Consider the following 26876-nt stretch of genomic DNA (forward strand, 5'->3'; position numbering starts at 1 on the left):
AGGTGTTCAGTGGCTGAAAAGATAGCAAGTCTTTAACACATGTAATATTCATTGTCACTTTGAACTATAATAGCAATTTAAAGCTCCCATGTCATGCTTTTCCGGTTATTACCCGTCCCCTTGTGTGTTATGAAGGTTTTTATGCTTCCTGGGTTCTCTGACGTGTGAACACCCAAATCAACAACAAATGACCGGATTGGCCCTAATGGACCAATCCGCGGAGCGCCTCACATACCAGGATCCCTTGGCTAACTAACAGGGAGTCCCATTGACTTGCATAGAGCTCCCTGAACGCTGGTAATAGACGAGTTGGGATCGCGGAGAAATGCTCTCCGCAGACCCATTCTCACAGCGTTATAAACCTTTTTCTTACTCAATATCAAGCCACACTTATTGTTTTTACTTCGGCTGAGTGTTTGTGTGTGCTCAGGATGAGTTTCGCTTGTTCTCGCTGTATTGGCAACGAGCCTCGCAAAGAGCCTCGCAAAGAGCCTCGCAACGTCCCGACCAATCAGAGGGCTCACAGGGAGGGGGGGGGGGGCAGGAGCTCCAACAAGCCGTGTAGGACAGAGAGTGAATACACATACTATACAGAGATGCTGTATGAGAAACCAATGTGAGTTTGGAACATTGAACAATGTAAATCTATTCTAGTAGACCTCAACAATGGAATTATGATCAGTAGAAATGGCCATGACATGGGACCTTTAAGGTGCATAAAGTGTGCTTCATATAAAACCTGTTATATTGTATGTGGGGCCTATCCATATACTTCTGAGAGAACATCATTATACTGTGAAGAAACGCAGAGAAACAATGTGTAGTCAGGTTGGAGGCAGAGGGGCTCATCCTCCTGTCGACTGCCACAGAACTGGTGTGTGTGTGTGTGTGTGTGTGTGTGTCTATTGTTTAAAAGGGCTTGTGCAGTCCTTACCTTCCATTAGCTGTACCAGCTGATGCTCTGAGAGGGTGGCACTGTGCTGCAGCAGATCCCAGGTCAGATGATCACCACCATCAATATCAAGTTTCCTCATTATATTATGGGGATATGTTTGATTGCTTAAAAACAAAACATCTAGAAACAGTTTCTTGATCAATACCAATATATATCTATGTATACATTTGAATAATAATTAGCATCAAATATTCAGATATTAGAACAGAAAATGCCAAAAACGTAATAGTCGTGCATCATGACTTTAGGTTATATTCCAATATAATCCCATTCAACTGGTTGCATTGAGTTCATGTAGTAGTGTAAGAAAACACACAGTCATCCAGTCGCTGATAGCACAATAAGCTGTCATGGTTGATACAAACAGTCCTGGGTGAGGGTGTGAGGGTCATTGTGAGAACTGACAGCAGGACCGTTTAGAACTAAAACACCACAGATGTTGTTTGTTTGAAATCAGAGATTTATTGTTATATCATCTATATTTATATATATATATATATATAAATGACAGACAAAATACGTCACCTTGGATTGTTAACCACTTTATACACCCCAAGTTCAACCACTGGGTCAAAGTCATTCAGCAGAGGTCAGTATGATTTCTCCCTGTTTTCACAAATATTGCATCCAGTTAGCCAGCTGTAGGAACTCTGCAACATTATGAACCTTTCCAAAACCAATGGAAAATCTGTTTTGATCACTATGAATGTTTTACAGAAGACGGATAACAAATGGATAACAGGACGTCTCTGTATGGAGCTCCATTACCATGTCATCTAACAAATGCAAATACATTTAACAAAACCAAACCTCCTAAAAGTTAAACAGCTGTTGGTATTCTCCTTTTCACAGAGTGTTGTATTTTAGTTCACATTATATAGATCTGACACAAGAAAGCTTTTCAAAGTAAAAGTCCTAGAAATTCCACTTACCCTTCGAAATAGGTAATTGTTGTCATTTATCTGTCATGAGTTTATCTTATGATAATTATGTGAAGCCAAATAAATGAAGAGTGATTAACATAACAAGAAAAGTGTTGGTAGTTAGAAACAAGTAAAGTAAAGAACAGAGTAGTGAGTGCTTCCTGGTTCTATGTTCTGTACATTGGATTAAAGAGTTCAAAAGCGCTAATGCTAGCTGGACTCCATGCTAGGTCTAAACGCTGTAAACCAGACCTCCTGTAGAGTCAATGCTGTTTGCACGAATATGCTCAGAAAATGTTCTATACTCTTAAAAAAATAGAGAACCTCCTCTACGGTGTTGTGTATTTCAGAGCTTGTCTTGCTGATGCCTCAGTCAGTGAAGCTCCATACAGACGTGACAGAGAAGGGGACAGGAGAGATCGTTACACAGCTTCAGAACCAGTAACAAGAAAAAGTCCATTCAAAGCACATGTACAATGATCCTGTCAGACCGTCTGTAATGAGCTCCTAAAGGCAGAAGTCCAAACGAGGAGAGAGGAGAGTGATCAGCTCCAGGGTTTACATGGAATGTCCTTAAGGAGAAAGTCCAAAATGAGTGAAGGGTGCCGATTCCTCTTACGTGATGTCCTTCTGTCGGGGTGGCCTGTGAATGTTCCGGACCACACACTTTACCATCCACTCTATGCCTTCGTTCACTCCATCCCTGCATCAAAGAAAAGACAGCGTTAAGTAAGGACTTAAAGAACAGCCCTTGGATCAAGCTGGTGGAGCATTTTTAACCCGGACGGTGTTCTGCTGTGCTGCTGAAAATAAAGTTCTGGTGGTTTGTGCACAGCTGGCATTAACAGAACTAAGAGCGTGCAGCCCATACATACTCACTATCTGCAAGAGCTGTTTCTTTCCCAGCCATGTTTCATTTTTCAATACCATCCATCACTTTGATATAGTGACCTAAAGCATTTCTGTTGGAGCTCAGTGACTTGACCTTGAGCTTATAACTGTTGTGTTATTGTACGTCTAAGCATTTTGATTTGGTAAGCTAACTATTTTGAGATCAAATGAAACTGTGGAATTACTAGGTTAAGTACCTCAAAGGGAGAATTCACCCCTAACCGTGCTGCTAAGCTTAAAGTGTCTAGAGCTGCATGCCAAGTCCCTTAACTTCCATCCCTGCGTCCCTCACTTGCGTCTTTTCCTAGAAGGAAACCACGAGAAGGGAGAAGAAGCAAGGAGATGTGTTTGAAGAGCAATCGTCCTTTCCTCGGAGCGTCACGTACAGCGACGTCCGTTTGTGAGCAGAGCAAACATGTGCGCTGTTCTATTTCTAATAAAAAGGCACACAGTTCTCACTGCCAGAGCAGCAGCAGTGTGTTACCCGTTTCACACACACCTGCACTGAAAAATGACAATAACTTGTTACGGTAGGCTGTTAAACTCGACGCTCAAAAATATTCAGCCTGAATAAAAATTACGATAAATAAAAATAAAATAGATAGAAAGAACAGGTCAATTTGTACAGACCAGAGTTTATAGCCACACACAGTTACAATGACATTATGTGTGTCTTATGAGTTGGTGGTGAGTGAAGCCCATTAATAACGGGGGGTCAGACCCAGACCTCACACTGATCATGGCATCAGTGGTGATCAAACTAGTTGTGTTGTGAAAAAAGATGAATGAAGCTCCCCGATATGCAATTTTTTTAAACACATAAGAGAAATATTTAGGAAACAAATTGCTTTTATTTAAAGAAAATTAACTTATTATCTTCCCTCTCCCATTGCAAAAAAGGGCAAACTGCATTCAGCTACAATAATGTGCGCCGTGTTGTGCCGTGTACAATATCTTTCATGAGACGGACCTTGATAGCGGTTGCTAGTAGCAAATAATGCGCCGTTAATAATAATGGGTTTCATTTGTAACGCGCTTCATATTTGAGGTCAAATCCCAAAGTGCTACAAGCAGTGAGCATGGAACAATATAAAACAGTAGACAACACGGTAGAATGATAGTAAAAAAAACTGTAAAAACAAACATTAAAAAAGGGTAGTAACAAATAAAAGGTCTCTATTGAAGAGATGGGTTTTGAGGCCTTTTTCAAAAGCATCCACGGTCTGTGGCGCTCTCATCGTCGGGGAGAGCGTTAAAGGTGATTTTAGCCGCTGTCATACATTTGTTGTAAATTCAACCTTCAGATGACAAATGACAGAGCCGTCTTACCCTGTCAGGGCAGTGCACGGCTGGACCAAACAATCTCTCTTTCCAATCTTCGGGGCACAGTCGCTGAAGGTTGTTTTAATGTCCGGCACAGACAAACAGTCCTGAGAACAGAGGAAAAGCAACAGCAAAGAAATACTTTTAATTTCTATTTTACTAAGGGGAAAGCAGGCCCTCTCTTGACGCTTCCAATTGCTTGTACAGTCCAACCAACAGTTAAACAACTATAGATTATTTATTTTCCATGAAACAGCAAGAAGCAACAAATGATTATATATTTGAAAAGCTGGAAGCAGAATTCTATTAAAAATAAAACAGCTTATTGTGGATGAATGGCCTAAACATAGAATATAATCTGTGTTTTTAAATAAAACTGCATAATTCTGTACATGGTTTCATGAAGTGAAATGATCCTACAGTACCGGTACATCCTGCTTGTTGGCTAGCACGAGGAGCGGGACACCTTCCAACGCCTCATTGCTGATCATTTTCTCTGCAGAAGACAAGAGTCACATTATGGATTTCACATTAAGCTAACATAACACACTAAACCATTTGTTATGAAGTCAAGTGATGATAAACATTCTGCACTAGAACAAGCCTCTAAACTACAATGTTGTTATTTTAATGGAATAAAGTCGCAGGCCATTTTATTTGAAAATATAATAGACATAACTCACCAAAGGCCTCTTTTGACTCTGACAGGCGCTCTTCATCAGTTGAGTCTATCACATAGATGACTCCATGGGATTCAGCATAATACTACATATAAAACATGACAAATATAAACAGAACATTAGAAATAAACAAAGAGTAACCAACACTTCATCTAAAGGACAATAACACAAGTGAAGGTACCATTTGATACAACTGCTGAAGGTGTTAGCTAGAAGCTGCCACAGTCAGGAAAGTCTGATATACCAGGATGTAATAGTTCATGTTACGAGTGTATTTAGATTCATCTATGGTGTTGGTGTTGCATTCTTCACTCACTTTGTCCCACAGAGACTGGAGCTCGTCCTGACCTCCAAGATCCCAAAACATTAGACGAGCCTTGCCCACATCGATAGTACCAACTGTGAAGGAAAGTGAAACATTTATCAAAATAAGAACTGTAGATCAGAGGGAGGAATCAAGCAAATTGAAACAAGCAAAACAAGCAGTCTGAAGAGTTACAGAGTGAAGTGGAATGAGTTTAGAAAGCAGGTATGCATAAAATGACTATGTTCACAAGTAACGATAAGCTTAGTAAATTACAATTCATGTTTGCCGTTACCCTTTGAAACAACCCCCTATAAGATTCACAATGTGAAGTGTGATTGGCTTTTGCCTCAAGTCGTCATTGTGCACTCCTCTGACAAGGTGCTCAAAGGAACCATGTTACTGGATTTGAGAAGAGATGGGCTAATTGTCAATTCACTGGCATTTCAGAAAAGTATTCCACCCTGGGCAGTCAAGCACAAATGAAGACATACTGGAACATCCACTTACTGTTCAGGCCAACCGTGGTAGTGATCTTTGATAAATTCATTCCCTTATAGTTCTTACTGAACTTGGTTTTGGTCTGTTCCAGAAAGGTCTGCAAACAGAGACAACTGTCAACTTAACAGACAATAACATATGTATATTCAGTGATTCACATGCCATGACATAGGCTAACAGGCATATCATTACATGACTTATTTCATTATTACATAGCAGAAGAAAACAGTCGCCTAAGCAGCATAGTGATGAGTGCAGCACAATGCAGAACATAACACAACCAACAATACAGTCAATGAAGACCAACGAGTTAGCGTTTACCCAGCTGTAGGCCTACTACAGAGAAACATCCAATTTACCGTTTTCCCAGCGTTGTCTAGTCCCAGGATTAAAACACAGAATTCGTCCTTTTGGAAAACATACTTATATAACCCAGATAATAAGGTATACATCTTGAAAGAAATATGTAAACAATACAACTACTTGCTAACTAGTCTTAGTGATATTAGCTTGATAGCATAGCCTAGCCTTCATATGAGGGTAAACACAGCGTCACGCGCCACTGTTGCTTCATTATCATAACAGTTAATAACACGTCTATAAACACGACTGAACAACAATCGAAGATACATAAATAAAGCCGTAAGAGTCTTCGTTTGTAGCTATTTTCCTAATCTGAAGCTCTCTAACGGCACTGAAGCTACGTGGAATCTAACCAGGAAGTACAATACCTATAGGAATTGTGGGAAATGAAGTAAGCGGTATATCTTAAGCCATATTGTTATAAGGCTGTACGTTCAAATAAAACTACATTTTCCAGAAAGCATTGCGGTAATTTCTATGTTTCATGGAGCGTGACGACCTTAAAGGAACATCCACTTTAAAAAAAATGTTTACTTTCTTTGTCATCATGATTAAACCAGCTGTTAGCTGCTCTGTATTAGATTACTATTAGAAAGTAATATTATAAGTCAGTAAAATGGATACCATTACCAGCAAAATTGCTATGTTCACAAGTCCAAAATGTACCTTTAGGTGGCATTAAGGCCCACCAACCTTTTGAGGTTTGCAATACTGTAGCCTACAGTGTGCAGGCAGGGCTTTTGCTAAAAACTTCTGCCTGCTGGGGTAAGTAAGTATTGAGGCAAAGACTGTTGGATAAAAACAATGACCTAAAAGAGTCAAAGTTAATGCTTTGTAGAGATACAGAGTCATAAGATAATTCCCTGTATGGTTAGTCACTACAAGCCACAATCACACGTTGGCATTTGATACCATTTTATTACCAAGAATATTAATGATACAGTTTATCACTAGAACACTTTTTGTATCTACCTGACTTTAACACACACTGGCTTATAGCATAGCATCCCATAATGTGCATTACAACCTCAGCCTTACACTTAAATAAATGAACATACAACAGTTCATATGGGTGGCATATAATATAGCATGTTGTTTTTGTACAGTGGCTGATTAAAAAGTGTTACCATGACAATGCATGACAGCTGCTGTGTAAGGGTTTATGGGTTTGAACCATAGACTGTATACAGTGCCTTGCAAAAGTATTCACCCCCCTTGGCATTTTTCTTGTTTCATTGCTTTAAAACATTTAATTTAATTAGATTTTTGGAGAATTTGTATTATTTGATATACACAATATGCCTACAACTTTGAAGATTCAAAACATATTTGTTATTGTGAAACAAACAAGAAATAATAATGAAAAAGAGAAAACATGAGCGTGCATAACTATTCACCCCCCCAAAGTCAATACTTTGTAGAGCCACCTTTTGCAGCAATAACAGCTGCAAGTCTCTTGGGGTATGTGTCTATAAGCTTGGCACATCTTTCCACTGGGATTTGTTTCCATTCTTCTTGGCAAAACTGCTCCAGCTCCTTTAGGTTAGATGGGTTCCGCTCGTGTTCAGCCTTCTTTAGGTCATACCACAGATTTTCGATTGGATTAAGGTCTGGGCTTTGACTAGGCCACTCCAAAACGTTTAAATGTTTCCCCTTAAACCACTCTAGCGTTGCTTTAGCAGTATGCTTTGGGTCATTGTCCTGCTGGAAGGTGAACCTCTGCCCAAGCCTCAAATCTCTGGCAGACTGAAACACAGTTTCCTCAACTATTTCCCTGTATTTAGCTCCATTCATCACTCCTTCTATTGTTACCAGCTTCCCAGTCCCTGCCGATGAAAAACATCTCCACAACATGATGCTGCCACCACCTTGCTTCACTGTGGGGATGGTGTTCTGAGGGTGATCAGAGGTGTTGGGTTTGTGCCAGACATAGCGTTTACCTTGATGGCCAAAAAGTTCAATTTTAGTCTCATCCGACCACAGGACCTTCTTCCACATGTTTGGGGAATCTTCCACATGCCTTTTGGAGAACTCCAAACATGTTTTCTTTTTTTTTTTGCGACTCTTCCATAAAGCCCAGCTCTGTGGAGTGTACGGCTTACTGTGGTCCTATGTACAGATTCTCCTCTCTCTGCTGTGGAGCTTACCAGCTCCTCCAGGGTTATCCTCGGCCTCTTTGTTGCCTCTCTGATCAATGCTCTCCTTGCACGGTGTGAGAGTTTTGGTGGGCGGCCCTCTCTTGGCAGGTTTGTTGTCGTGGCATATTTTTTGGTGCTTCGTGATGTTCAACGTTTGTGAGATTTTTTTATAACCCAACCCTGTCTCATACTTTCCCACAACTTTGTCCCTGACCTGTTTGGAGAGCTCTTTAGTCTTCATGGTGTCGTTTTCTTGCTTAGAAAGGCCACTTGCTGTGGTATGGAAGACGGAGGCCTTCTACAACAGTTGTATAATAATAATTAATTAATATAATAATTAGAGATAATGAGGCACTTGATTGCACACAGGTGAACTTTATTTAAATAACTGTGTGACTCTGAAGGTCTTTGTTTGGGCTAAATAGCAAAGGGGGTGAATACATATGCACACACCACTTTTCAGTTTTACATTTTTTGTTATGTTTTAAAACGTGCTCTTTTTTTCTTTCACTTCACCAATTTTGACTGACTTTGTGTGAGGTCTTGCCATAACATCCCCCCAAAAATATTATATTATGTTTGGTTTTAATGCAAGAAAATAGGAAAAATGGCAAGGGGGGTAAATACTTTCGCAAGGCACTGTATATAAAGGTTTGAACTGGAGTTTGGACTCCAGCCAAAACAATGTTGTGATTCATCCAATATATTATTTTCCTACAGTGACGCGTCCTAAAACCCGGAAGTAAACTCCTTCCGGTTCCTTCGTCAAAAACCAATGCAATTTCTCCATAGAATTTTGGAAAATAGCTCGAAATAAGGTCAGTGGTTGACACACATTTAAGAGACGGATCACGTTTTGTTCAGCCGGATAATATCCACATGTCTACCCTACTTTTATAATTTTCTAATCATAAATCTAGTCGCCAGAAGCAAAATGCTAGCGTTATGCTATAAACGAACTACAGCAGGGTCTCTGCTTCAACGTCACGCCAACTTAAGATCCATATTCAAAAATACAGATTCAAAATTGTACAAGTTGAAGCGTTTGTTGTTTTAACAGTTTGCAGGAGGCAGCCAGGTACTTGCTTTCAAGCAGAACAGGGCAAAACAAATTTAGAGCAGTGGCGAGCCGTCAGGGCCCTCTAGGGCCTCTCGGAGGGCCTAAGATATTCTAAAAAATTACATTTGAAAACATTAAAAAAACAACATTCTTTTTAAAATATATATTTTTTTCAATAATTTGATTTAATTGGATTTAAAATAACATTTCCAAAGAAATAAATCCTTCGAATCTGCCTGTTCAGTTTCTGTTGGAATGTGAAGGGTTAAATGAAAGAAGCTCGTCTCTGCGAGTTACTGTGAAGATAGGAGCTGATTGGTGGTCCTGCTGTAAATTCACAGAGGGCCCGCTATAGTAACTCAATGAGAGAGTAATGTCAAGTGACAGTACAATTGACCAATCATATCTTCCCTCTAAATGGGTGGGCTTTATTTTCGCGGACTTTATGACGAGTTCCGCCTGCTGTGAAGTTTATGCATGTGGGTGTTTCTCAATGTCGAGGAAAGCTGCTCCAGAGCCACTATTTCAAGCATACTACATCAATAGCCGCGTTCACACCGGAGTACTTTTCACCGTACTTTTCGCGTTTAGTTCCGTTAGTACCCCTTATGTCGCGTTCACACCAAAAAGAGTACTTAATCTCGGGAACTTTTACCCCCATTTTTAGTGCCTGCTGAGAGATGGTACTTTTCTGGGGGAAAAAAGTGCCCCAGTTCTGATTGGCTGGGCGAATTGCAAACCACGCCCCGTAAAACTCTGAAATGTTTTGTAGAGCCGCCATTTTATTATCCTCGCATTAGCATTATTAGCATTAGCATTCGCCCAGCGCACCAATGCAGAGAGTCTAACTTATGGCAACACAAAATAAAACATGGGAGCAGTGGAGATGAGGAGGTGTCGGCGTTCTGGCGATTTACTCGGAAGGCTTCAGTAGAAGCTGCTGGGAGTCCCAGCAGCTTCTACTGAAGCCAGTCCCCAACTCCGGGGACTTCCGGCCGGGGACTTCGGATGGCAGTATACGCCGTGAAGTTGTTTGCGGCCTGCCAGTAAACCCAAAGCAGAAGAAGACGAAGTGACGTCAGCGGCTCATTTGCGTAATCTTCCCTCAGGGAATTTATTCCGGTGTGAACGCTATCTGTACTAAGTGCCCTGGGGTAATTAGTGCCGGGGCACTGAGTGCCGGCACTGAGTACGGCAAAGTACTTGGTGTGAACGCGGCTATTGAGTGCCGCCGAAGGACTGTTCCAATGTCCAGCATACTTGGAATTCTACCGAGGCCGGCGTACTTCGTAGCGAGAAATTTCGAGGCTGCACATGTGTAGACTCTGCGGTCTTAAAATCCCCACAATGCTTTGCGCACGGAGCAATTTCCAAATCTTTGGCGGAAATCGCGCTCCATTTAAGGCGGGGCCTCGCATATGACGCACACCTGCACACCTGTTAGCCTGTTCCACAATTCTTCATTTTCCGAGGCTAGGAAGGATTCTTGCCTCGCTTCTGAAGCAAGTGACTCGGAAGACATGTGCTACCAAGCAAGCGCTTGGTAGCTCGACATTGAGAAACACCCTGTGTGTTATAGTGGTGCAGTGACGCGTCGTAAAACCCGGAAGTAAGCTGTGCTTGGGTTCCCTCGACAAAAAAGCAATGGGATTTCTCTATAGGGTTTTGGAAAATAGCTCGAAATAAGGTCTCTGGAAAATGAAACTGTTAGATAAATGCACGTTTTGTTCAGCCGGATAATATCCACATGTCTACCATACTTTTATAATTTTCGATAGATTTATGATTAGCATAAGTTCGTTCATGATGGCTCATGTCAGTGATAGTGATGACATCGTTACGAAATTATTAACCTGCTGCAGCCTCACCTTCACTGAGTTTATGCTTTAGATGGGATATCAGTGGATATTTTCCCTGTTCACAGAACTGTCCAGAACGTAATCCATATCCAGTGTCCACACAGCTGCATGCTCTTCAGATAGTCCACCTGTGAGACAGTCAGAGGTATCATACTGAAACTCTCATGTGGACAGATCTGTTGAATTATATCCTCTTTTCCAATATTCTGTACCCTGGCATCATAGCTCCTCTGGTTATCAAAGCCGACCCACTGGTTGCCTTTGAATGCGTAAAAAACATTCTGAACATGGACCCACAGGACTTTTAGGAAGGAGCAGGTCTTGAAAATATATATTATAGTAAATTAAGTGTTGTCACAGCTACAAGTAGAACTTATAGCAGTTTTGGTAGTATTAGGACGAGTTCATGGTTTAAAAAAAAAAAAGAATAAAAGTAGAAAATAAACTTGCTTAATCTGTGATTCGTCGACGGGCTCTAAATATTCATCCCATGATGCTTTTATCTAAATCTAACTGTTAAAAACAGCCAAATCTACTTCAACATGGATAAGTTATCACGCAATATCAGTATATAATCTTTATGAACTCTTAACATTGTTAATGAATCCAACCCCGCATGGAGATACACACCAGAGAGTGGTATTTATTCTCCCATGCCAGGCTTCTTCAATCCTGGAGGTCAGCCATGATCTCCAGGATTGTCAATTAAAATGTGAAACTCAAAATTAGAAGTTATAACATACAAAAGGTACATTTTCTAAACAGAAATGTTAAGCTGGCACGATTTGGAATTCTAGAGAACAAAACAATTCAACATACAATACATATGAATAAGTTATCTCAACAGAAGATTATTAGTTGGCTCAAAAGTAGACAGTTTTCCTTAAAACTTAAGAATTTTAGTTGGCCTCAAAACCCAAAAATTGAGTGCAGACAGTTGCCTTGACTTTTTACTTTTACGGTGTACCCAATATCCTCTTTTTTTGTGTTACTGACTTAATACTGATACTGCTAAAGTCATTATTTACAGCCGAACAATCAACTTCCTCCTCTGCAGCCATTCCTGCTGTCTGTCAGCAGGTGGAGGAGTTTACCAGAGAATCAACTCACTGAGACGCCTCATTCTTGTTAAAAACCTACGATTTATATAACAATGTTTATAATGAATTTGTCTTACAAATTTGTCATAATATTTAAAAAAAAAAAAATCCTTAGTGAAATTATTCGTTTTTTTCTCCATTAACAGGGTAGACTGGATCATGTGACTGATATTGTGTGTGTGACTTACTTCCAAAAATATCACCTAAAGTATTTTAATACAAAACTCATTTGAAAATAAAATGTCATGCCTGCACCTTCTATTATCCATCACTGTCTTGATGTTATGTCGTTGTTTAGGGCCCTAAATGGCTGATAATTGTTGTTTGAATTTTGAAAGATGTATGCTCCTCTGTCCATGATTTTGTTGCAATAAAAGCACAGTATAACTCTTCTGTATTGATACCATCCTGAGGAGCTCAGTCAGAATCTGTTTTGGTGAAACCTGATCAGCTGCATTCTGGGATTGTTCTGTCAAAATGCTGTTTGTGAGCTTTGGTGAATCCGCCTCATGATCCTCCGCATTTTACAGAGTAGAGAGAAACAAGGCCCTTGCTGAATGCTGGCTATGTAACTAGCTATGCACCGTGTTTAAAATAAAAATAATCAGAATTGTTAATACAATCGTAACTTTATTAGGTAATGATATGAGTGTTTACTCAACATGTTCTTAATTTTCGTTAAAAATCCTTAAATCAACACACACTAAAAACATGCAGGCCTCTTACGACCAGTGACTCAGTGACCTTTAACACCAACTTTTTCACTTATCAACGACAGTGAAGTTTGTTTTTGTATTTCTTTGGGCTCTGGTGGGTTAACTGATCACTATGTTCAACTGCTTTCATATACTATGAATGAGTGTGAAAGGTTCCCTCCCTCTGTTTGAACCTCTCTTTATTCCTGACTGACCCAAAGTATCCCATCAGTATCAGGGCAATAATCATGTCTATGATAATAATCATGTCCGCAGTCTCAACTGCATGTGGTGCTGTGATTACTCACCGCTGGTCTGACTAAGAAACAACAAAAGGTAAAATACTGTATGAGCATTTGATGTAAGAGCCTGGATTAATGCCATATATAATTCAGTTAAAACCTGTCATCATATAAACATGGTAAATTCATTAATTTTTTGGAATTGGCCCTCTGTACCTGTAGCGGGGACATAAGAGTGTTACATTGTGGGTCACATGGTTACCCCCTCTTGGTTTATTTGTACAAAGTTCCTGAACAGCTGTTGGTGTCAAGATTAAACTAAACTCTGCAGTTTAGATGCTCTTCTTCATTGTTAGATATATAGAAAATAGATTTTGCAAAGTAATACATTTAAAATGAATATGTACTGTATATTGAAATGACGAGTCATCACAATTTATAATACTTGATGCTTCTGTTTGTAATCTGCATTGTATGTTACATATTTAACAAGATGCAATGTATCAATACACCACTAAGGATAGTCTCAGATCAATGATTGTACACACAGTGGATACAATAGAACTTTAACATTCTGTCTATTAGTTGTCATCAGTTGTAGTGCACTCTGCCTCCACTGGGGGCTCAGGGCCAGTTGCAGCACTTGCAGCTGTCATCGAAGACAGTTCCCGTTCCGCAGTGGCTCGGGTGGGTGACGCCCCTGTCGCACGAGTAGAAGCTGTTCTTGTCGTCTGGGTTGGAGTACAGGCCGTCAGGTTTCCCGTTGCAGAAGCCAGGTCCTGGGGCGTGGGTGGTGGTGGTGGTTGTGGTGGTGGTGGAGGTCGTGCTAGCACCAGGCTTGGCGGTGGTGGTGGAGGGCAGTGGGGGCAGTTCTAAATGGTAGCAGTAGAAGAGTTAGAAGGGTTTGAGTGCAACAATACATGTCTATTAATGTGTGTCTATAACGTGACTATGACTTAATGAATAATCCAGACAACATTGTACATTACTTTACTACTGCAAATACTCCATAGTATTAGTAAGAGACAGGTTTTCTTTTCAGAATATGACATCTCATCCAAACTTTATAGGCCCTTAAGATACCTGCTGTCCAACTTCGTGACGACAAACCTGATGCCTGTTAAAATAAGACTTTATGACTTAAACTCTGAGAATATGAGATTAAACTCAGCAGTAAGGTTTAAATGGCAGCCAAAAAGATTAGTATCTGTCTTGAACATAGTTTACTAACTGCTTTAAAATGCTTTGGACCTACCAATGTTAAGAAGTTTTCGGAGATGTGACAGCAGAGGGTTGACGCCCTCTCCGCAGAATTGTCCTGTAAAGTCATCCAAATCAAGGGCCCACACAAAGGCACCGCCAAACTTCTCCTTCTGCAGGTAACGCACCTGTTGGGGCAAACATACAAAATAAATTGATGGAAATACTTTGGATTTGGTGTGAATATGTTAGAATATAGAGCTGATGTGCCACCTACCTTGGTCTCATAGCTCTCCCTGTTGTCGAATCCCACCCACTCGTTGTTGTTGGTGGCATAGGGAACTTTCTGGTCTTCAATCCACTGAATGGTGATGCCCTTCAGGAAGCCACATATCTAGACCATAGACCATAGTTTTTGTAAATGATATATACTGTACATCATAATGGGTTTACTCAAGCCTTATCTAATCTGTACCTCATAGTAGGCCCAGAATCCAGCTTCACGTGTGTATGGTCCGGCTGATGCAGGGCCACTAACTGGAGCTCCAACACCATTCTCTGATGTTGTCAGACGGAAGGTACGACCATAGGTAGCGAAACCCATCATCAGCTTCTCCACTGGGGTGCCTTTCTCTTTCCAGTACTGCATGGCAAAGTGCTACAAAAAGGAAATAAGAGATGATGTAAAACCTTTAAAGAAGGTACTTTTCTTCTTTAGTTCCGAAATGTACTTACAGTGTTGAAATAGATGAGTTCACCAGTGTCCATGGATCCGCGGAACAGTGGGCTGTTGTGTCCAGTGAACTTGTCCCAAGTTCCATGGAAGTCGTAGGTCATTACATTGATGAAGTCCAGTTCCCTGGATAGGGAAACACAAGAAAATCATTTCAGAAGCCTTCTTAGAACTCCCAGTTTTCCTTTCAAGAGGATTTTCCTTTTCATACAAGACAGAACACTCACTTGGCAATTTCAGCAATCTCAAATCCAGCATCGATGGTTCCCTTCCCAGCAGACACTGCAGCAGTCACCATGAGTTGAGGGTTGCCGGTGGCCTTGGCCTCAGCAGCGTAGGCAGCCCTGAGCTCCTGCAAACACAAACCAGAAAGTCAACATGATGTAAACATTCGAATTGTAGCTGCAGTTACAAACTAGAGCAAGATAAATGGAGACCCACCCTGCAGAGCAGAGTGAACCGTTCTTTATCCTCAGGAGGACTTCCACGAGATCCAGGGTACTCCCAGTCCAGATCCAGACCATCAAACCCATGAGTCCTCAGGAATTTGATTGAAGACTGGATGAACTTCTGGCGGTTGGCTGGATTGGACACCGTGACAGAGAACCTGCATGGAAGATTGGGTTTAGTTACCATACACTATCCAAAACTGAACAAAGATTAATCAATATACATATATGATGGTTTTCATTTATCTGGTTATCTATTCATCATTGCTTTTTTTAAATAAACATACACATATGGAAGAAGAAACTAGACCAATACATGTCCTTAAGGTTCGAATAATGTAGTGGTTAGAGAACCAGTAACATAACTCCCTTGAGCAAGGCACCGGACACCTCCCTTCCCCCCTCACTCCCATTGCTCCCCGGGCGCAGTACAATAGCTGCCCACTGCTCCTAGTACTAGACTCCTGGTTCTAGGATGGGTTAAATGCAGAGAACACATTTCACTGTGTGTGCTGTGTGCTCTGCATGTGTGACCATTAAAGAGGGGTTTCATCCCTCCCAATTCTATTCTATTCTCATGTTATTAGTTGGGTTCCGGATTTAAAATATGACTTACTGTGTAGAACCAAAGTTCCACCCGCCAACAGCCAGAAGAGTCTTCAGATGAGGATTTCTGAAAACAGGACAGAGGGTAGGTTAAGACAATACTATATTTCCAAATTCCACCCCATTTGTTTCAATCTTGTAATTTCTTGTTACTGAACAGGGTATCAGAGACTCAAGTTGTGCCTTTACATTTTACATTACAGAACATCCCTGGACTGGAATCATTGTTTTAGCAAAGTCCCCATTTCAGCTAGCATTAGCTGCTAAAGGCCTCTTGTGCATGGAACAAAACGTCTGCTAACGCCAGAGCCACTGCATCTTAGCCTGACCTCTGACCTCTCTCAACTCTGGCCACTTACTTTGATTTCAGTCCATTGAAAGACTCGTAGAGGACGTCATCATTCCACTCATAGGTAACCAGCTCGTTGGCATGGTTGATCATGGAGAAGGCGTAGATCAGGGTGGTGCACAGGAAGGGATCCACATTTTGTGGCGTGTACTTCCCCTGACCAGGTCTGTACTGGGACCAGTTGGTAAAGTAGCATATCATCTGGGTGGCGGATCCTGTGGTGGAGTAAAGGAAGAATGAAGAAACGTTGATTCCAGTAATGTTATGCAAGTGAAAATCCAATTCAAATAAGTCTTGCTGATCAAAAAGTATTAGGACTTACCCAGTTGACATATCGCCAGACATAACCCTAAGGAATAAATAAAAGAAACAGTGAGACTATACATCTAAAATATACATTAAGTCAAGACAAGTCAACTTTATTTGTATGTCTCAATATCACACATTTGCATATAAAGGACTTCTAAAATCTGTGCATCTTATGGCACCCTCTGTCTAACTTGATTCGGATAAGGAAAAATCCTTTAACTGGTGAAATGAATGGAATATGCTTCAAAAAGAAAACAAAGAGAGAAGTAATTGTTGTTTGTACAAATACACCAAAATAGAAAAATAATATTATGAACGATCAGGATGACAGTATTATAGATATCATAGTTGGAAAGTGAAGATGAATTACCTGCTAGAATTGTGAGCCTGGTCATTTTGAATTCACTTCTCACAAATTCACTGGATTACTATAGGAGACAAAAAGTAAACAAGGTCAATTACAACATTAACAAAAGAGAGCTACCATTCTTTAGATCATCATGATACAAATGTTGAATTTAGAGGCATTGTTTGTCCTTAGACCCACCTTAGACTGGACCAGAGACCCGACCAACCACAGCAATGTTAGGCTTTTTATACATTTGATTTTACCCAGAGAGATGGGGAGGTGTAGCTGCCTTTGATACATTGGGGTAATAAATGTTATGATTATTAGAGAAGGTTTTGATAAGATCCTGCAGAGTCTGAAGTCCGAAATGACCTGTAGATCATAGTCCTCAAATGTCACCTTTGATTGTTTAGATGTCTTATTGTTATGGTTGTCATGGAAATCAGTAATTCATATATCATTAACTCATCTTCAACTCAAAATCAATATTTGATCATTCAACAAATGCAAATAATAGTTTATTCAGCCTGTAAGACATTAGCTGGTTCCAGATAGGTTTTTGGTTTCAAAATATTGGCATGACTATTGTGTTGACATCACTTTGAGCACATCATCATTTTGTAAACGAAAAAGAAGAAAATCATAATCGTGTGGCACTTTGTGAGAGTTGATGTATTTTGAATGACTACTCCACAATATCAAGACAAAAGATTATGAAATCATATGGTGTAGCCACAGACTCTCCTGCACTGACAAACTGAAACTTTGACTTGAACTAAATGTATCAAGTCAACACATTTCACATAACTGTACTAGATAAGTTGAAAGCAATAATATGAAATTGAACCTATTTAAATGTAATAATATTACTCTCACAGTCATGTGAAATGTGTTGACATAATACATGTAATTAAAGTCAGCGTTTCAGCTTCAGTGTGTCCTCATTCCCAGCTTTGATCACTGTATCTCTGTCCTTTGTTTCCCAGCGGCCCTGACCATTGAATATCATGACGTTCCTCAGCCAGCAGCTTGTTGTTTCTGATGGAGATAAGTGATGAGCTGACTGGGGCATTCTGGGACACAGGGGGGTGTGATAGGCACAATAAAAGAGAAACATATTTCAAACACACAGGAGGTAGACATGACAACGTGAACACCTGAATAATCTACAGTACAAACACCAAAGATATGAGCTTAACAACAGCATGACATGTGTAACAACAGCAGCTGGTGAGGAACTAGTAACGTTTTAAACTAATACATCAGACAAACTTAAATACTTTCCACAGTATTGAAATGTACTACATTTTAAATGAGCACTCAGAAAGTCCTTCCAGCAGTCACAGTTTTTCACTGAATCACACGCCAAGACAGGCTCCTGCTGAGAAGAATGAGAAGAGAAGAATACGATACGATACAATACAACTTTATTAACAGACCAAGTCTAAACATTTTCTTGCATCACAGCAGCTTTATTTACAACATCAACAAAGACACATATTTAGAGAAACATGCTCAAGACCCTCTAATGTACATTTGACCTGGGATTTGACTCTGTATTTCATTTCAAAGAAAGCTTTAAAACTGTGCCATGAGGAAAGACAGGCATTCCACACCTTTTCCAGACAGAATGAATCAAAGAATCCTCACTCTGAGAAACTGTGCTAATTCAAACAATCATTTAGTGCTATCCTGTCACATAAAACATGATGTTCCCATTCAACTAAGCTGCATTCTATGTGACTTTTCCAAGGAGACAAATCTTTCCTGGGATCATGGTCGCGGTTTTAAACGAGTGGTTAAGGTTGAGAATAGAAACAAAAACAACAACACACACACCACAGAAAGTAAGGGGGAATTAGGATGGCTTCACTGTATTAGTACAGTTACAACAGGACTCCACCTTTTAGTAAATATATATTATTGAAGTGTCAGAATATATGTTATCTGTTCCATCTAAAAGATTTACAACACTATGAAAGATAAGTTTGAGGCTCAGGTTTTAACCCCTTTATTGTTTATTTATTTGAGAGTCATGTGTTTAAAGTATTTTTGATACATCAAAACAGCGATCAGACAGAACACCATCTAAATGTAAGTGACCATGCAGCCACGTTGAACTGAAACATCATTTTCAGGAGATCAGACTCACTACACACAGAGGCAGTGTGCAGTCTATTATGCCGCTGCAAAACCACATGACTATGTTACTTTTTGCAGGTGCTGCTGCATAAAGCTGCAGGTGCATTTTGAGGGTTGTTCAACGCAGTTATTGTACGCACTTTCCATCTGTCCAGGCACCTACAGAACCTACTGAATGCTCCCAATCCTACCCTGACAAACATGTTACTAGTAAACCTCAACAAAGCTTTGATTTGGAGGAATTTGAGTAATTGCATGTCCAGAAACATAATGTGATTTGTTTTTGTGTTGTTTGCCCATGGTGATCTTCATTACATCTCGGTCTTCTTCATATTACGGTTATTACTCTCAGTATTGATTGAAAGCAATTAGTGAAGTGGTACAATTGTCCTTTGAAGCAAACATCTCTACAGCATGACCTGAATGTTTTTATTGCTCCCTATAGCTCAAGTCACAAAGATTATGTGTTATATGGCGATGGCCGAATGACGTCAGACATTCTGATAATCAGATATGTCATGTATCCATCTCCTTTGGCACAAACACCATGCAGTGAAAGAAAATACTGAGGTGTTGGAGCTGGCACACCCCTATCACTTGCCGGAATATAAATGCAAAGGTCTTCAGGCCAAATATAAGCAATGCTGAAAAACAGTACCAAAACGTTCCCACTGTGACTGATAATGTGTTACAATAAGATATGCCACATGTAATGACACTATACAATCCTGCACAGACTATTTTACAGTGAATACATGTTCATGTTTTTGAGCCCATACATTCTTTGCTCTTCTCTGTTGATAAAGGTGTGATTGTGGTTTATTGTTTAAACTGTGTGTTATTATTAATGAATGATTCACTTGAACCTGTCTGACAGCGTGAGGCAGTGAGACAGGGCGCTGAGGTAAGAGCTTCAGGAGTCTGCTGCTCTGAGCTCAGGGTTTGAAAACTGCATTTCAATCAAGCCTACATGATACAGATCAGCATTACACAGAGGTGGGAGAAGTACTCACATCTTGTACTTAAGTAAAAGTAGAAGTACCAGAGTGTAGGATTACTCTTTTACAAGTAAGAGTCCTGAATTTGAAATGTTGCTCAAGTAAAAGTAGAAAAGTATTAGCATCAAAATAAGTGAATAAGTACCAAAAGTCAAAGTAGTGATTGTGCAGATTGGTCCATTTCAGAATAATATATATGATATGTTTTATAATGATTGATCATGAAAGTGTTCTCAAAGCTGGTAAAGGTGCAGCTAGTTTGAATGACTTTGTATACTGCAGGGTAGCTGGTGAATTTACTCCAGGTGGAACTAAAGTCTGATTTAACACTTGATTAGATTTCACATCATTCATCCACATCTGTAAAGTTTATAAAAACATGTTAAAAACATGTAGTATAAAGTACAAGTTCCTCAACATTGTACTTAAGTACAGTACTTGAGTAAATGTACTTTACACCACTGGCATTACAGTGTATTTTAATATTAACCAAACCGTTACAAACCATGAATTCAAATTCAAAGTTAAATTAAAAAAGGGAAACACAAAGACAAAAGGAATAGATAATACCTAATCAGAGGCGGACAGAAGACTGAGAGCTCTATGTTTTAATACAATTAATTCCCTCAACACATATTGTGTATCTTTTAAAGACTAACACATTTGTTGAAAATGTTTTCTTTCTCAAAAACCTCAGCAAAGTGGATTTTAGTGCCGTGTCTGTGGTAAGTGCTTTAAAATGACTTCAATGACAGCTGTAAGGGGGTTTACAGTTACTTTGCTAGATTGAAGCTTCGTGACAAATCTCTGTGCTGAAAACCTGTTACCACAGTGTTGTCAGTATTGTACAGTACTCTAAAAACAGCTGTTTATTTGCTGATTTGTGTGATATTTATCCTACAATGCAAGAGAGAGAACACAACTGCCAAGGCTTCATCAAGTGGTGAGAACCAGTGATGTGCGGTGAGGTTCTTGGCTGGTGAGTCACTGACTCTTTCAGAGTCAGTGACTCACCAGCCATAAATCTGACTCTTTCAGAGTCAGATTTACAAATATTATATTTTGACCTTAATCGAAATATTCGGTTATTTTCAAAAGCTTTTTTAGTCTGATGCTTCGATTCATTTTAAACAGACCGTTCAACAAAAGGATACCCAAAATCTAAATATTGGATTGTTCTTTCTTAGTAAGATCCCATGTTCATTACAAATGTGGTCTTACCTTGACTTGAAGATGAAGTCCATGCTATCCTTCTGGACAACAATCTCTATTACTTTTTTGTAAAAGTCCTCCTTATCTTCCTGTAGTTTCAAAAGTCTAGCTTGTTGTTTGCGTCTACCGTCTCTGCGTAGAATAACAGTAGCAACAAGAACCTGTGGGCTGACGTGCGCCCCCTTCAGTGCGGCTGAGGTTATGGCTGCCTCCCCTGGTGCTTTTTTCATTGCCGTTGAGACCAGTGAGCCTAAATATCATATATACGTGAAATAAGTTATTTAGAGACTATGGATGGCGAGGATAAATGTAATAAAGGGATCTACAAACATTACATTGGTGACCTACAGTGAGATGGTAACAGGCATGCGCTTAGGGCCCGCTTTCCAGCCAGTTTCTGTGGGGTGACGCATTCTGAAGTGAGGCAGAGCTCATCTGTGCCTCACCTCACCCCACAGTAACTGGCTTGAGCGCGCTCACAAAATAAGTGCCCGCGCTAAATTAGTGCCCGCGCTCCAGCAAGTTACTGTGGGCTTACGAGAGGCAGAGCATGTCCCTGCCTCACTTCTCATCGCTCCCGTAGCGGAGCTCGGCAAATTTGCTGATTTTGACTATAAAAAGTGATTAGAATCATACATAAATCACACTTACAACACAGATCAGTGGAGACATTTTATTATTATTACTATTTAGTTTTTCTTTAGTTGTTTTTCCGTTACATTGGAGTATGACAGGTGAGGCTCTGCCTCCCCTGCCTCCCCTGACTGCACGTCGCTGGTGAGAACATATTCTATACCGACCTCGATCAGACCACCTCAATACTTTCAGGATGACATCACCAAATGAGGTGGAGTGCAGCAGTTACATTTTCAACAGCATTAGGGGTATCTTATCTGCATTGCCACCAACATTTATTTTATCGATACATTTCTCCTTAAATAAAATGCAAGATTCAAATCAAACCAACGTTTTATTGTCACACTTGTACACAGATCTGCATACAAAGTTCATTTCAGTCGCTGCATAACCCATCCTGGTATAGGGGGGTGTTTCAAGGACTCAGTTCCCAGAGGCATTGAGCTTGTTGAGTCAGTACTGAGACGTCAATCAGTGACAGTTCTCCAACAGCTAATATTTAGGGCCACGCACAGCACTTGCAGCCAATGTCGAAGACAGTCCCAGGACCACAGTGACTCAGGTAGGTTTTGCCTCCTGCACACGTGTAGTAGGCGTTTCTGTCAGCAGGGTGGGCGTACATGCCGTCAGCCTTATCTTTGCAGAAGCCGCGTCCTGGGATGGGGATGGTGGTCCTGGTGGACGGAGCGGGGGTGGTTCCACTGGGTTTCCCGGTTGTTGTGAAGGTCACAACAGGTTTTGAGGTCGTGGCTGATGCTGTGGTAGTGACAGCAGGTCTCTTGGTTGTGGTTGTTGGATGTGGAGGCATCTCTGTGTGAGGTGTAAGAAAGAGAAATACATCATTTTAACATTTGTAAGAAAATGACTTGAAGGGTTGGTTTGACAAGCTAGGAACATATTGGCTAAAAAGAAAAAGTTGAGTATCATAACTTACCATTATCAATGAGTTTGCGTAGATGGTACAGCAGAGGATGGCTTCCCTCTCCACAGAACTCTCCTTTAAAGTCATCCAAATCCAAAGCCCATACAAAGGCACCACCAAACTTCATGTCCCTCATGTACTGGACCTGTGGATCAACAAGAAGTCAACCAAAATATTCAGTAGGAATATATTTATCTGTTGAATTTCAAAATGCGGACAACCCTAAATCTGTAATCCCTGGTTCATACTTTGGTCTCATAGCTCTCCCTGTTGTCGAATCCCACCCACTCGTTGTTCTTGGCGGCATAGGGAACTTTCTGGTCATCAATCCACTGAATGGTGGTGCCCTTCAGGAAGGTGCAGACCTGAAAGACCAAAATGCTATTGGATTATTCCATGTTCCATACATTCTACCTGTGTTAGCATGCAGTATTTCATATTGTTCAGACCGGACCTCATAGTAGGCCCAGAATCCAGCTTCACGTGTGTATGGTCCGGCTGATGCAGGGCCAATAGCTGGAGCTCCAGCACCAGTGCTTGATGTTGTCAAACGGAAGGTACGACCGTAGGCAGCGAATCCCATCATCAGCTTCTCCACTGGGGTGCCGTTGTCTCTCCAGTACTTCATGGCATAGTCCTGAAATAGAAAGGGAGGGAAGATAACAGACACAATGCTTGAAATTCTTCATGCAGACAACCGACAGTGATTATCTCATATCAAAAGGTTATCCAAGGGATTTGTTATTGGACTTCCATAAAGTTGATAGTACATTTCCGGTCCACTTATTCTTTTAGTCGTCTAGACTCAAAAGTGCAGGATCATACATTTTATTAACTTCATAATCTTTTTGTAAATGTCTACTCTCCAAGATGAGATACGCGAATGACAACGCTATGAAATCATCCTACTAATATTGTCAGAGGGCCTCAGTTGTGGCTTAGTTGTATCTATTAGCAGACATTCATGTGTAAAATTGGTTTAGTTACACTAAAAGAGTATTGCATTGCAATGTGATGTATGTATTCCTGCATCGTTTGTGCCATATAATGTCTTCCACTAATGCCGAGACAACTGCATCTCTTACAGTGTTGAAGTAGATGAGGTCCCCACTGTCGTGGGAGCCGCGGTACAGGGGGCTGTTGTGTCCAGTGGATCGCTCCCAAGCTCCGTGGAAGTCATAGGTCATCACATTGATGAAGTCCAGATGCCTGAAAATCATATGAAATACTGATAAAGTCCCCATCCTACTATCTTTAAATAATGTTAAATAATAAAACTGAAAAAATAAAATAATAACAATCTGCAGTACTTGGCAATTTCAGCGATCTCATATCCAGCATCGATGGTTCCCTTCCCAGCAGACACTGCAGCAGTCACCATGAGCTGAGGGTTGCCGGTGGCCTTGGCCTCAGCAGCGTACGCTTTAACAAGTTCCTGAAAAAATACCATTAATAAGACGCTCATAAATATATGATGTTGTCAATGGGATATGTGTGTTAGAGCCAGTTATGGTAAAAAGGCCAAATATTGTCACCTATTCGTGACCTCTGTAGTCGAGACTACAAAAGACTACAGTTTCCACGAAAGATGTCGACAAACAGATTTTAACCGTTACATTAGATTATCCTACACTTAGTAAAAGAAAGAATGACGTTCAAGGTTGTTCATTTTATTGGAGTTTTGCGTATTTTGTTTTGATTTGTTTGACTATTGAAAAGGCCTATTTTCTTTGTTGAATGTGTGTGAAAATATTATTATTTAATTTTAATTAAACACAAGTCGCACATCATCAGCACATCATCAGCACATCATCAGCACATCATCGGAAGGCAAATAAATAATCAAAATTGTAAATAAAACATATAAATTAATAACATAACACGTTAGAAATGTATGTTTAAGGCGCCTAAGTGGCTTGATGGAAACAAAGGAAGAAACCTGCGACCATATGTTTCCAATGGCTCAAAACACCAGGACCCACCTTGCAGAGCAGACTGAACCTCATCTTGTCCACTGGAGGACTTCCACGAGATCCAGGGTACTCCCAGTCCAGATCCAGACCATCAAAGCCTCCAGTCCTCAGGAATTTGATAGAAGACTGGATGAACGTCTGACGGTTGGCTGGAGTGGACACCATGATGGAGAACCTGAGGAAATGTGTTCAACATTAAATAAACTTAAGACCATTGTCCTAACAAACTGAACAACTATTGATCAGAAGTATAGCATATCTCTTACCGACGTTTTATTCTTGATCTATTGTACATTTTCATTTCCTGATGAAGAAGCCATGAAGGAACACTTACTGAGTTGAGCCAAAGTTCCATCCACCAACAGCCAGTAGGGTCTTCAGACCAGGGTTCCTTTAACACAGAGATGCAGAATACTTAAGTTGACAAAGGCCTGTTTATCATAGAGTGTTGGTATAGCTGAAATGGGACATTATAATTTTAACAAATGCAGATTGAAGTACAAGTTGCAGGAACTAGGGATTATATTTCATATAGTGGAAAGACAAACTCTTACTTGCTCTTCAGGCCATTGAAGGTCTTGTACAGGACATCGTCATTCCATTCATAGGTAGTCAACTCGTTTTTGTTGTTGATGATTGAGAAAGCATAAATCAGATGGGTGCACAGGAAGGGATCCACATTTTGGGGCAGGTATTTCCCAGTTCCAGGTCTGTACTGGGACCAGTTAGTGAAATAGCATACCATCTTGGAGGCAGTTGCTGGAGATCAGTAAAAGCAAATCTGTGGTCAGTCTTGCAAGAAACAACTAATATTTTCTGACATTTCATACACATAATACCAATGAGACCAATATCACAAGAGTGACTTACCCAGTTGGCACATCAGCAGGCACACGCCTATAGAGAGGTGACCATGAAACAATGATAGGCTTAATGTATCATATTATCAAGAAACATGGTAATGTGAAGAACTGAGATCTGATGACTGATTACCTGCTAAAAGAGTGAGCCTCGTCATTTTGATCTCAAACTCTGATTTCCTTTTTTTCTAGAATAAAAAGATCAAACAGATTGGTCAAAGAAAAGACAGAGACAAACAATAGTAACATAAAATTACTGCATATTATTTTTTAAACCTGACAATAACTATAATGTACTCAAAGCATATTGCCTATAAACCCACATGAGTTATTATCTCGACCAATGTAAACAACCATTGTTTTTCTGGAATATCTAAATATTTGTGTAGTTTTGAATCAGTCAAAATCAATATCAATATTTCCTTTATACATTTGTTAAATTCCATTAATAAAAGCAGGAATAACATACACTGAAAAAACAGAATCATTGACTTTAATTAAATGTATTATGTCAACAAATGTCACATCACTATATTAGGTTAGATGAAAGCAATAATATTAAGTTGAACCTTCTTTATTAATTCTTTAATTAAACTTAATATTATTGCTTTCAACTAACCTAATACAGTTATGTGAATTCTGTTAACATAATACATTTAATTATAGTCAACGTTTTAGTTTTTTTAATTGTACATTACACCTGTTCGTTGTTCTTGAAACTCTCAGTTTATCATATAATCGTTTTAAGATTATTATCTTGGTTTCAAATGAAGTGTGCAGACTATCAGCACTTTCCCCTGTCACAGCCTAAACCCCCATGTTCCAGGTGTAACCATGTGTAGTGGATAAGAGTATCACCTTTACAATTTAGCCCTAAACACAACTGCAGCATTTCCCCAAAATTACCAGAAGCACTGTTTTTACATGTGTCTACCATGTCTGTTTTGAGGATGAGAATCTGACAATCTAAGATTACCTGTATACATAAAGGTTATATCAAATACAATTGATAAATAGTTCCATTCTCTGACAACTGAAACATACTGAAGCTGAATCTCTACAGTCTACAAGGCAGCAGATAGGAAGGCAAGCTTACCTTGGGAT

General features: G+C 40.0%; 3 protein-coding genes across 3 annotated transcripts; all 3 read right to left on the reverse strand.

The window, feature by feature from the left end:
• Nucleotides 1-1394: 1394 nt before the first annotated feature.
• On the reverse strand, nucleotides 1395-6298 carry arfrp1 (ADP-ribosylation factor related protein 1). The gene is made up of 7 exons (XM_034144416.1): nucleotides 5937-6298; nucleotides 5587-5674; nucleotides 5089-5171; nucleotides 4776-4857; nucleotides 4518-4588; nucleotides 4099-4199; nucleotides 1395-2581 (listed from the first exon to the last, which is right to left on the reverse strand). The coding sequence occupies exons 1-7, from the start codon at nucleotides 6027-6029 to the stop codon at nucleotides 2494-2496; spliced, it is 606 nt and encodes a 201-aa protein (XP_034000307.1). The 5' UTR covers nucleotides 6030-6298; the 3' UTR covers nucleotides 1395-2493.
• Nucleotides 6299-12710: 6412 nt separating this feature from the next.
• Nucleotides 12711-17319, reverse strand: LOC117493855 (acidic mammalian chitinase-like). The gene is made up of 12 exons (XM_034144423.1): nucleotides 17228-17319; nucleotides 17051-17108; nucleotides 16694-16720; nucleotides 16382-16586; nucleotides 16033-16089; nucleotides 15409-15574; nucleotides 15195-15319; nucleotides 14970-15093; nucleotides 14710-14892; nucleotides 14512-14628; nucleotides 14290-14422; nucleotides 12711-13906 (listed from the first exon to the last, which is right to left on the reverse strand). The coding sequence occupies exons 2-12, from the start codon at nucleotides 17073-17075 to the stop codon at nucleotides 13659-13661; spliced, it is 1410 nt and encodes a 469-aa protein (XP_034000314.1). The 5' UTR covers nucleotides 17076-17108; nucleotides 17228-17319; the 3' UTR covers nucleotides 12711-13658.
• A 5197-nt stretch (nucleotides 17320-22516) lies between these two features.
• On the reverse strand, nucleotides 22517-25930 carry LOC117493864 (acidic mammalian chitinase-like). Its single transcript, XM_034144434.1, has 11 exons — nucleotides 25906-25930; nucleotides 25783-25809; nucleotides 25467-25671; nucleotides 25247-25303; nucleotides 24922-25087; nucleotides 24250-24374; nucleotides 24025-24148; nucleotides 23394-23576; nucleotides 23188-23304; nucleotides 22952-23084; nucleotides 22517-22827 (listed from the first exon to the last, which is right to left on the reverse strand). Exons 1-11 carry the CDS (start codon nucleotides 25928-25930, stop codon nucleotides 22517-22519), a joined length of 1473 nt encoding a protein of 490 aa, XP_034000325.1.
• Between the last annotated feature and the right edge of the window lie 946 nt (nucleotides 25931-26876).

This window comes from Trematomus bernacchii, unplaced genomic scaffold, assembly GCF_902827165.1.
Source record: "Trematomus bernacchii unplaced genomic scaffold, fTreBer1.1, whole genome shotgun sequence".
NCBI classification, from domain to species: Eukaryota; Metazoa; Chordata; class Actinopteri; order Perciformes; family Nototheniidae; genus Trematomus; species Trematomus bernacchii.

What these genes read in the sequence shown, in the direction of transcription:
- arfrp1 (XM_034144416.1), bottom strand. Translation starts at nt 6,029, where the DNA reads ATGTATACCTTATTATCTGGGTTATATAAGTATGTTTTCCAAAAGGAC. An exon ending in TAGACAACGCTGGGAAAACG is followed by an intron (nt 5,675 to 5,936) that starts GTAAATTGGATG and finishes CTCTGTTTGCAG; the next exon opens with ACCTTTCTGGAACAGACCAA. An exon ending in CCAACAAGCAGGATGTACCG is followed by an intron (nt 4,200 to 4,517) that starts GTACTGTAGGAT and finishes CTCTGTTCTCAG; the next exon opens with GACTGTTTGTCTGTGCCGGA.
- LOC117493855 (XM_034144423.1), bottom strand. Translation starts at nt 17,075, where the DNA reads ATGACCAGGCTCACAATTCTAGCAG. An exon ending in CAGGCTCACAATTCTAGCAG is followed by an intron (nt 16,721 to 17,050) that starts GTAATTCATCTT and finishes TTTATTCCTTAG; the next exon opens with GGTTATGTCTGGCGATATGT. An exon ending in TGGAACTTTGGTTCTACACA is followed by an intron (nt 15,575 to 16,032) that starts GTAAGTCATATT and finishes TCTTCCATGCAG; the next exon opens with GTTCTCTGTCACGGTGTCCA.
- LOC117493864 (XM_034144434.1), bottom strand. Translation starts at nt 25,930, where the DNA reads ATGACGAGGCTCACTCTTTTAGCAG. An exon ending in TGGAACTTTGGCTCAACTCA is followed by an intron (nt 25,088 to 25,246) that starts GTAAGTGTTCCT and finishes ACATTTCCTCAG; the next exon opens with GTTCTCCATCATGGTGTCCA. An exon ending in GGTTCAGTCTGCTCTGCAAG is followed by an intron (nt 24,375 to 24,921) that starts GTGGGTCCTGGT and finishes GTATTTTTTCAG; the next exon opens with GAACTTGTTAAAGCGTACGC.